We start from the raw sequence: 10,077 nt of genomic DNA, 5'->3' as shown, positions 1-10,077 counted from the left end.
CTAGAAAACAAGTGCAAAACAAAAATGGTAAAAGCAATGATGGTGACTGTAAAATAATAATAACTTTCAATTTTATTCCTTTTTTTGAGAAACTCCACAAAAAGTGACCTTTATATGTTAATTTTAGCCCATAGAATTCTTTTTTTTCATTGCTGTCATTTATTTCAGTGCACCATTGAAAATTGCAGTCATGAGTTTCAGTGGCCCTTCACTATCAGAACAAACCAAACTTAGAAGATTAGATGGGCGTACTCCTCTCGAAATTACATTAATATCTTCACATATTTATAGACACTTCTTTATCACTCATCAGTATAGTGTCAGCTCTAAACAGCCAGTTCATCAGATCAGAGGAAGTTAACAACCACAGGAGGGGCTGATGATGTTTTAAGATAGAGCTGTATGAGAGGAAATGGCTGATCAGTGTCACATGTGTCTGCTGGGACTGATCATTCTCTGTCCACTTCTGACAGGTAAAGAAATCTTTATATGGACTATAAGATATTATACAAGTATAATGTATAATGTGAACAACCATCTGTTAAAAAATAATTGATTTACTTTTGATTTACTGGTACAGAGATTGGCAAAGAGTTGGATTGAGAGTACATGGTTTTATCTTGCTGAAATTTTGTGTCAGTAGATGTTGAATATTTCTTTAGTTTTTCATAATCAAGAAACTATTTTCTGTATGTCATTAAATATTAAATAATTAACTATATTATTTTGCTGTTTTATATTAATATGTAGGTACCAGTGGAGCAGAAGTAACTCATGTGTTCAGCACTTCTGGTGAAAATGTCCATCTGCCCTGTAATAATGCTCTTTCTGACTGTACATCAACTACATGGAACTATAACAGACATTCAGAGACAGTTGAACTGATTACTGGAGGGATAAAGAGGAATGACAGAGAGAGACGTGAGAGACTGAGTCTGGGGTCTGACTGCTTTCTGAACATCAAGAAAGTCACACAAGAAGATTATGGGCTTTACACCTGCCGACAACTTGTGAATGGACAAAAACAAGGAACTGATGCACCTGTTTATCTGCATTTTCTTCATGGTTAGTGTTTCTGTAAATTATTTGATAATTAATGTTCATTATAAATTGCATATATGATTATATGTTCAATAATAAAAAAAAGAAAAACATCTCAAAAAAACTCCTAACTCTCTCATCTGAAAAGCCTGAATCTGACATTTGATTTCAGTCTTATTACCTGTTTCAGTCTCTTCATCATCCTCACAGACTGAGATCAGACCAGGCAGCTCTGTGACTCTCTACTGTCAGTTGTATTCATATGATAGATACCCTTGTGATAGTTTGGTCCGTTCTGATGGAATTCAGCTGTTCTGGGTGAATCAGGCTGGTGTGAATCTGGCGACAGACTCCAGATATCAGATATCATTCTCCTCGACACGCTGTATCATCACTCTGACTACAACACTCCTGAATGAAGATCTCAACAGAGAGTGGAGATGTCTGGTTACTCAAAGAAATCAACTGAAGACCTCAGCTACATTTACTGTCAAGTATTCAGGTAAAAAAAAAAAAAAAAAAAAAAAAAAAAAATTGGTAACGCTTTAGATTACAGCCCGGAAAGTACTGCGTAATTACAACGAATTTACAGCGTAACTTTCTATAATTATAGTGTACCTATAGTAAGTATGTGTAAGTATAAGGGAACAATATGTAAAGTATTGGGAATAAAGGGGTAACAACCTAGGAAAATAACAAATAATTTAAATTGTAAGTATGTAGAACTAAGGGGTACTTATACTGTTATGATAGACAACAATCTTACGTTTGGGAGCAATTTCGTGAGAAAGTGAACTGATTAAGTTGTTTCAAGGGAAGTAAAAAGAACTATTGCAATATTTTTTAATACATGGGGAAATATAATTTTGTTTCATGTAGTTACAGGGTAAGTATGACATTGTGGGCCGTAAAAAGTGGTGCTTGTTTTTGTGTAGTTACAGGGTAAGTAATCAAAAAAACGCAAACAATCTGATATCACTTACTCTGAAACCTTTATTTGAAACTTTAAAAATAACTTTAACTTAACTTTAACTTTAAACACAATGTGCTTCGTCGAACACAAAGTCGACTCTCATGCAGGCGCTGGTGACAGATGGTCAGAAGTGAAAAGATGAATAGCCTAAACCGTGAGAAAATTTTTGGGTGTACTGTATTTTCTTATAATACAGAATAGCAACGGGATTCCTTATTAAGATTCATCAGTTGAGAAACAAGAGGAGGGGGAAGCCAAGTGAGAAACAACAACAACCAAAAACAGACAAAACTTGTTACTTTCTGTCAGGACTTTAGAATTTGAAATGAAAAGTTGATTTTAAAAAAAAATGAATAAATGAATAAATAAGTGTTGTAGACCTGTTGTTAATGAAGTTTTTTTTTCAAATAAAGGTTTCAGAGTCAGTGATATCAGATTGTTTGCGGTTTTTTAATTACTTACCCTGTAACTACATGAAACAAAAGTGTAACAAGTACCACTTTAATTTACAACCCGTAATGTCATACTTACCCTGTAACTACATGAAACAGAATTATATTTCCCCATGTATTAAAAAAGATTGCAATAGTTCTTTCTACTTGCCTTGAAACAACTTAATCAGTGCTTTTTCTCAATAAATTGCTCCCAAATGTAAGATTGATGTCTATCATAACAGTATAAGTACCCCTTAGTTCTAAAATACTTACAGTATAAATAATTTGTTATTTTCCTGGTTGTTACCCCTTTATTCCCAATTGTTCCCCTATACTTACATGTACTTACTGTATCAAAAGCTGTAAATTTGTTGTAATTATGCAGTACTTTCCTGGCTGTAATCTAAAGTGTTACTAAAAAATCAATTTCAGAAGACTCTCTGATAAAGATACATGACATGATGATTAATAATGTCATTCATTCAGGACAAATTGAAGGTTTATGGGCTTCTTTGTTTTACTCTCATAAATGAGGCATAAACTGTTTCATGTGGTTATAGTAACACCTCTCTTCTCAGTTGCACTGTAAATACTGATGATTAAACACAAACTGCATGTCATGTGATGTAATGATCGAGTTTCAAAATATGTTAATGTCCTGCATCTGAACATTCATCTTCTGCAGCTCCAGTCGATTCAACAACAACTGATTCCAGTCACCAGCTCAAACTCTGAGAAGAAATCAAGCCGAACTACAGCAGCAGCTCCGACACAAGGTACATGATCAGTCACACAGCATCAATCTTTCACTTCAGTGGTCTCTCACAAACTTTTTATCATCACACTTTATCTGGAAAGTAACTCTGTAACACTTTACATAAAGGTTCCCTTTGAAAATAATTTATAAAGGTGTTTGTTAATGACTAATAACTTATTTACAAACGGATAAGGTGATCAGGAGTTATAACTGCATGAATAAAAAGGGTGACTTTAACATAGTGAGCCATTTTTAACTCACATGCTTAAAATGACCAGAAATCTGGTTCTGAGTAAAATATGTGTGAATAAATACATTTATCAAGCATTTATAACATGAGTTAAAAATGGCTCACTATTTGACAGGTATTACGTTAAAGTTATTCATGCCATTATAACTGCCTATCAATGACTTAAAATAGATTTGTAAATGAGAAACGCTTTACAAAGGGAAACTTAATGTAGGAGTGTTACCTGTAACTCTTTAATCAGATTTGTCAATTGGTCCTGGGGCCTCATGTTACGTATAAAACTTTGATTTCATCCTTAAAGTGTATGTATGCTCAAATGTTTTCAGACTTGTAAAACCATATGCTAAGCCAGAACCTTTTAAATTCCCTTTAGAAATCCTAATCAGAGTATACGCATCTCCACCCCATCTCCTCCCCATAACCATATGGATCTTACAACGCCTATAGCTTTACTGCATATACTCATCTGCATATTATTTCCATATGAATATTTCCATCCATGTAATAGCCTACAGTGTTTAAAGACACTACAATATGAGATAGGTGGACTGTAAATGCTGTTTGTGCCGTCACATTGCTAAAAATCATTCAGTAACCGTGTCTTGTTTAAAATAAAAATATTCAAATTATGTAGACGAAATACTTCCAAGGCACTCATGTGGTAAAGTAAAAAGCCTTTAATGAACTGGGCTTAAATCATTAAAACCAGTTAAAAGTAGATCTACGGCAACACAGCCTTCTTCAGGACATCAATTGCTCAAACAGGTATTCTTAAACAAGTGGTGATTAATGGATCATCAAAGACAGCTGGTTAATATATAGGTGTGGCTAAGACTAGCCTCTTGGTATAGAGAGAAAGGGAAAGGGAGGGGGACCTTTCCAACATGATTATGTAATGCGTGGCACTAGTGCAAGACAAGGATTTGTGGTTAAAAATTATATAATTTTTTTTTTTTTTTTTTTAAATGTCTGATCGGTTTGCTAGATAAGATATTCCTCATCTAGGATCATGTAGAGCCCTTTGAAGCTGCACTGAAACTGTAAGTTTGACCTTCAACCCATTGGTAGCCGTTGAAGTCCACTATATGGGAAAAAATCCTGTGATGTTTTCATCAAAAACCATAATTTCTTTTCGACTAAAGACAGAAAGACATAAAGATCTTGGATGACATCGGGTGAGTAAATTATCAGGAAATTTTTATTGTGAAGTAAACTAATCTTTTAATCAGCATTAAACAGTAAAATTGTAACAAGGCATGCAGTACAGATGTAATAATCAATTTCATTGATGTAATGAGCCATTTTCAAAAAAATGCTAGACATATCTTTTTCGTCAGCACTTGACCCAGTAATAGTAGCCTAACCTTGATTTCTATTCTTTTTCCACCTATTTGTGTATTTGTTTAAAAAAAAATTAAATTCCTTGCTACGAGCATTTTACTGTCATAACTGTGACTTCACACAGCACTTATATACTGTTGTTCTCATGTTGATTTGATTGATTCTATTCTCATTTGTAAGTTGCTTTGGATAAAAGTGTCTGCTAAATAACTAAATGTAAATGTAAATTTCAGCTGATAATATATGATCTATTTCTACAGGAGGCTATTAATAGCTCCTAACTTAACAGAAGACTTTATAAGGATACAAGGCAGTTTTTGCTAACCAGAGATGTTAAATAAAAAGCAAGACAATACAGTATTTCATATATTTTGTATTTTATATGATGCATCTGAACAAAAACTCCTTTATACAGATAACCGGATCATTACCTCAAACTCTGGTGTGACTTCAGCTGCACACAGATCTTCAGTTACACAGCAAGGTATTTATGTCTGTCTTTCTCATTTCAGTGCTTTACAGAGTAACAGTAGAACTGCTATCTACATATTCCTTTATTGAGAAGCTTTTCACAAACCTTGTGACAACAACAGTTAAAAAAAAATCAAATAATCTCTAATAAAATCTAATAATATCTAATAAAATCTAATAATTAAATATTTTAAATAGTTTGTAAAAGGAATGTCTCTAACTTCATGTTTTTGTGTGATCAGTTAGTATTTTTGAATTTACACAACATGGCACATCTGTAGCATCAACTACAGAGAAAACACAGATTCCAACTACTGCACCAAAGTTTGAAGTCTCTATGGATGCTGGATCATTATTCAGAGGTATGAAACGTCTTTGTATGTTTTTTTTTTTTCATGCTGATAACTCTATACCATTATTTTAATAAAGTGAATTTAATGGTTTGTAAATAATTGTTAATGGTTTTATATCTTTGATTTCATCTACAATGTCATTTACAGTTTCATAGATTCATTCTCTTCTTTCTCTCTATCATCTGTCCACACATATTTCCTGTAGAGATTATGATGATTATTAAGACTGCAGCATTTGTTGCTCCTACTGTGATTCTTCTTCAGATCATCTGTGCAAGAAGAGCTGGTGAGTTTTGAGCGACAGAATCTGATGATTCACATTGATCTGTAACAATCTGCAAACATAGTAAATCTTATGGGAGGTCAGTAAATTGTATTTCATTATTTTGTAGGGAGGAAGGACTCACACCACCCAGAGGAAATAGAGATGCCTACAGTATTAGAATAAAAACAAATAACAGGCAAGATTACAGCAAGATTTATCTTCATGTTTGTGAATATTATAATTTTCCAGTGCTAAATTTTGTATAGACTGCTTTAAAAATAATTTTAAATAAAGTGATCAACAAAACAAGACAGTTACCTTAATAAACATGAATGGTTATTTCCACAGACACAAATCATAATCTAAATACATGGTAATTTCACTTTTCTAACTTTACTTCTAATCTTGAAACTTTTTACAGAAGGCTTTTTGAATATTTCAATAGTCCATTTTAAATTATGATACTACAAGTCTGTTCATTATCATGACATATTTACAGATGTATTTTGATTTTTTGATTTGTACACTTATTATTCAATGCAAAGTCAAATCCTTATTTATTTTTCCTACTATAAGAAATGAATGATTGTCTTCCCCACCCACAACATGCTTCAACATGTTTTTTTATGTCATATCATTCATAAATATGAATTCACAAAATTGCAAATGTCTTTTTTGGTCTTCAAAAATGTGCTGAAAATGATTTGAGTTTATTTAACTAAGAGGTATTTAACTTTGTGTTCATAATCAATGGGGCCGAAAATAACTCTTTTTGAGTTATTTTGAAAATAACTCAAAAATTCCTCGAAAAAGGAGAAACCTAATTGCCCACTTCTCACATCATAGCCTATAATAATTATTCAGTTGAGACTTGCATGCAATCAATAAATCCATTTGAAGAAATAATCAATATTTCTCTTGTACCTGTTCATGTTGTCATTGTTGCAGTGAGCAAATCACACAAAAACTTCAAGAAGCTAAAATTAAATTATATTTCCTGCCATCATGATGTGTCATTTACCAGATAAAGTTGGAAAGATCAAAACATTTTTATTTTAATCTCATCTTTGAGTTAAACTCATATGAGCAGACAGTGAGAGGGTCACTATTCGTTCCATCCAGATAAAGTCCTGGCACCAGACTGAGACAGCAAGGCTGTTTTGAGCTGTAGTTTATCTGGACCAATCGAGACATGTTGTCAGCGTTATAGAACGACACCTGCTTTCTCTCACAGTCCAGATACAACCCTATTTTCTCTGGTTTGTCTCGAGTACTTAATGGAGTGTCCTTTCCATCACAGGACAGAACGTATCCTTTATTGTGTTTAAGGTGGAGCAGGATCTCATTCTCTTTTTCTGAACCCATCTTAACTCCCACAGTCCAGTCTGGCTTTTTATTGACCTCTATTTCCCAGTAGTGCTGGCCAGTTTGGAAGTTTTCCACTGAAACTGTACCTGGATTGAAGTCTTTATACAGACCAGACATTCTGTCAGCTTGTTGGACTCTGGCGCCCCCTGGAGACACTTTTAAGTATGACTCTCCAGGATTTTTCAGGGTTAAACTCTCAGGAACTACAGCACAGACACAGAGAGAAACATTATTAAACGAAGAATCAGTTGTTGAATGAAACATTATTGCAGATCTTGCATTGAATATTCTGGTTATGTTTAGCATAAGTATAACTTCTGCAATTAATTCCCCAAACCACTAAATGTACAGATTCCTTTATTCAAACTTTGTTTTTTTTTAGATTATTTCACCTTAACTGTGCTATTTTTGGTTTATATTTTTAGTTTGAAAATGTCCTGTTGATTTACATTAATAAAATGCTTTATGTTAAATATCCAACTGAATAAATATGTCTTTGTGATATTTGGCATATATTGATTTCTGATTGGTCATGTATTTTTAAGGTCTTTATTTATTTATTTATTTATTTTCCCCTTTCTTCTATTTAATCATCTGTAGCTGGCTTTACACGCAAATGCCAGAATTACAAATAAGGATGTCCAAGATTATAAAAAAAGGTTTAAAAAAAAAAAAAATTAATTAATTAATAATTTAAAAAATCTGGCCTAGAAAAACAGTCACTGACCCATATGTTTTGTTATATGTTGTTTCTCACACACAGCTGACAAATACAGAGAATCATGACAACCAAGTCAAAAATCTAACTTTGCCACATTTTTAACATTTTTGACATTTTGTTTTTTTAGACATTTCCTTCACTTTATAGCTGAACTTTAAACATGAATTGTTGAAAATGCATTGATTGTCATATTCTTCACCTGGTTTGATGGATTGCAGCATCTCCTTGTCTGTTGTTGTATCATGTAATCCAGCTGTCCATTTTCTTTGGCAAGAAAGCCCAAAGCAGTCTTCAGCTCCCCCTACAGAAAAAGATTCCTCAGGCATGATTTGAAAAACACCGACAGAAAACAGAGAAGGTTCTCTGGATATCTTCAATTAAATAAGCCTGGGATTCAAATTTAGAAACCTAATTATGCCATGAATAACATTACATGAATAGTATAGGTTGAAAGACACTTGAAAGCAAGAAAGCAGCTCTTAATCCACAATGTTTTAATCAAGAAGTCACATGTGACTCATATGACCGAGTTTTACCTTGTTGATCTGCGCAGCTTCTTTCACAGGTTTAAAGACGTGGCCTTTGTGTTTGTCTCCATCCCTGCAGATGACACACACCAGCTTCTGATCAGTCTCACACAGGGACGTGCACAGACATTTTGGGGGGCAGGGGCTCAAGTGGAAAAAGGGCACTTTTCATAATTATTTATTTAAAAAAATAATAAACTCTTAAATCTATTAAGACAACTCTGACTTCCTTACCAATTTATTTTAATTCCCTTACACTCACACAATTGTTTTATCCTCCACAGATTTCTACAAAATAATCAGTTCAAACAGAGACCATGTTCTTCATTAGTATTCATTAGGTTTATCACAAGAGCAGGCAACAGCAACTATTTTCAAGTAGATATATTTTTGAATAAATGACTGCACCAAGGAGAGGGACATAGTTTCACTAATAATTTGTTTATTTTGCACAAATCAATCAATCGTTTTAATTCTTTTGGTGTCATTCGAATACTTTTAAGATTTTGGTTAATTTTTGCTGCCATGTCTTTTACTCTAATGGGAAGAAAACTTAACCCTATGGTGTTTGTTTTAAGCCTACTACCATCCGTCTGTTTGCATCTGTAGATTTCTTCTAAATTAACCAAAACAGGCTAATCTGTATGTTTAAACACATCAAGAGTTTTTCCCCTGAAATGTTATAAATACATTATATATTATAACAAATGCCTGCAGAGGGCACCAAAAGCCTGCTGATTTTTGTAGTTACACAGCACAGCACGACCAAATCCACGATCAAAGCCAACCACCATAATTAAAAATATATTATTAGTTAAATAATAATATTTCGGCCACCTTTTTTTTTTTTTTTGATAGAAATGCCACTGTGATCTCTTTAACAAGAATATGGCATACATCAAACATGCAAAGACAGAGTGAGGGTTCAAACTTTTATATGTATTATCCTGTGTAAGCGTAGATTTAAGAATAGCATTATGTAATGCTGTATTATGATTTTTAGATAGTTTTAATAAATCGTGCATCCTTTTCCTTAGAAAACTGTCTAATAAAGCGGATCATGGATGCGCATCCATGGAAAGCTCCTCTTCTGGTATTGACAGACCTACAGATATCTTTACTTTAATTTAATGCTTGTGTTCCTTCTTTAGATGTGGATCTGTCCGATTTCTGCTCAGCAAGGTGCTCTCTCACTGTCGAGGTCATGTTCTTCAGTAAACGGCTGGATTTCAGGTCTTCTTTGTTATAAGGCCTTTGGCATTCTGGGCAGGCGCTTGGTCCCAGGCTGGCCTGCATGTGACCTGTGATGCATTCCCGACAGAACGAGTGTTCACAAGAGAGAGTCACTGGATCCGTAAAATCAGTCAAACACACGGAGCACTTTATCTGCAAAGACAAAGGAGAATACATTTTAGATTCCTTCTGGTCAAGATCGTGTTCTAATCAATAAGCTCTGTTTTGGCTCAATAAACGTATTCTTTCTTCCAAAGATGATGATGTTATTTTCTCAGTTGTGTTTGTTCTTCTACCAAGACTTTGCTTCATAAGTGAACACTTTCGGTTTTAAATACATTTA

The 10,077-nt window shown here is 33.6% G+C and overlaps 2 protein-coding genes across 2 annotated transcripts; one reads left to right on the top strand and one right to left on the bottom strand.

Moving 5' to 3' along the window:
* The first annotated feature begins 318 nt into the window (after positions 1-318).
* LOC125242917 lies at positions 319-5,629 on the top strand. Its single transcript, XM_048152024.1, has 6 exons — positions 319-473; positions 751-1,065; positions 1,232-1,543; positions 3,134-3,224; positions 5,212-5,280; positions 5,510-5,629. The coding sequence occupies exons 1-4, from the start codon at positions 413-415 to the stop codon at positions 3,181-3,183; spliced, it is 738 nt and encodes a 245-aa protein (XP_048007981.1). The 5' UTR covers positions 319-412; the 3' UTR covers positions 3,184-3,224; positions 5,212-5,280; positions 5,510-5,629.
* A 1,126-nt stretch (positions 5,630-6,755) lies between these two features.
* LOC125280808 (probable E3 ubiquitin-protein ligase TRIML1) lies at positions 6,756-10,048 on the bottom strand. The gene is made up of 5 exons (XM_048211554.1): positions 9,629-10,048; positions 8,511-8,665; positions 8,174-8,275; positions 8,013-8,016; positions 6,756-7,456 (listed from the first exon to the last, which is right to left on the bottom strand). The coding sequence occupies exons 1-5, from the start codon at positions 9,909-9,911 to the stop codon at positions 6,936-6,938; spliced, it is 1,065 nt and encodes a 354-aa protein (XP_048067511.1). The 5' UTR covers positions 9,912-10,048; the 3' UTR covers positions 6,756-6,935.
* Positions 10,049-10,077: the final 29 nt, after the last annotated feature.

Source organism: Megalobrama amblycephala, linkage group LG13, assembly GCF_018812025.1.
Source record: "Megalobrama amblycephala isolate DHTTF-2021 linkage group LG13, ASM1881202v1, whole genome shotgun sequence".
Lineage (NCBI taxonomy): Eukaryota > Metazoa > Chordata > Actinopteri > Cypriniformes > Xenocyprididae > Megalobrama > Megalobrama amblycephala.
This window is presented reverse-complemented; position numbering and strand designations above follow the sequence as displayed.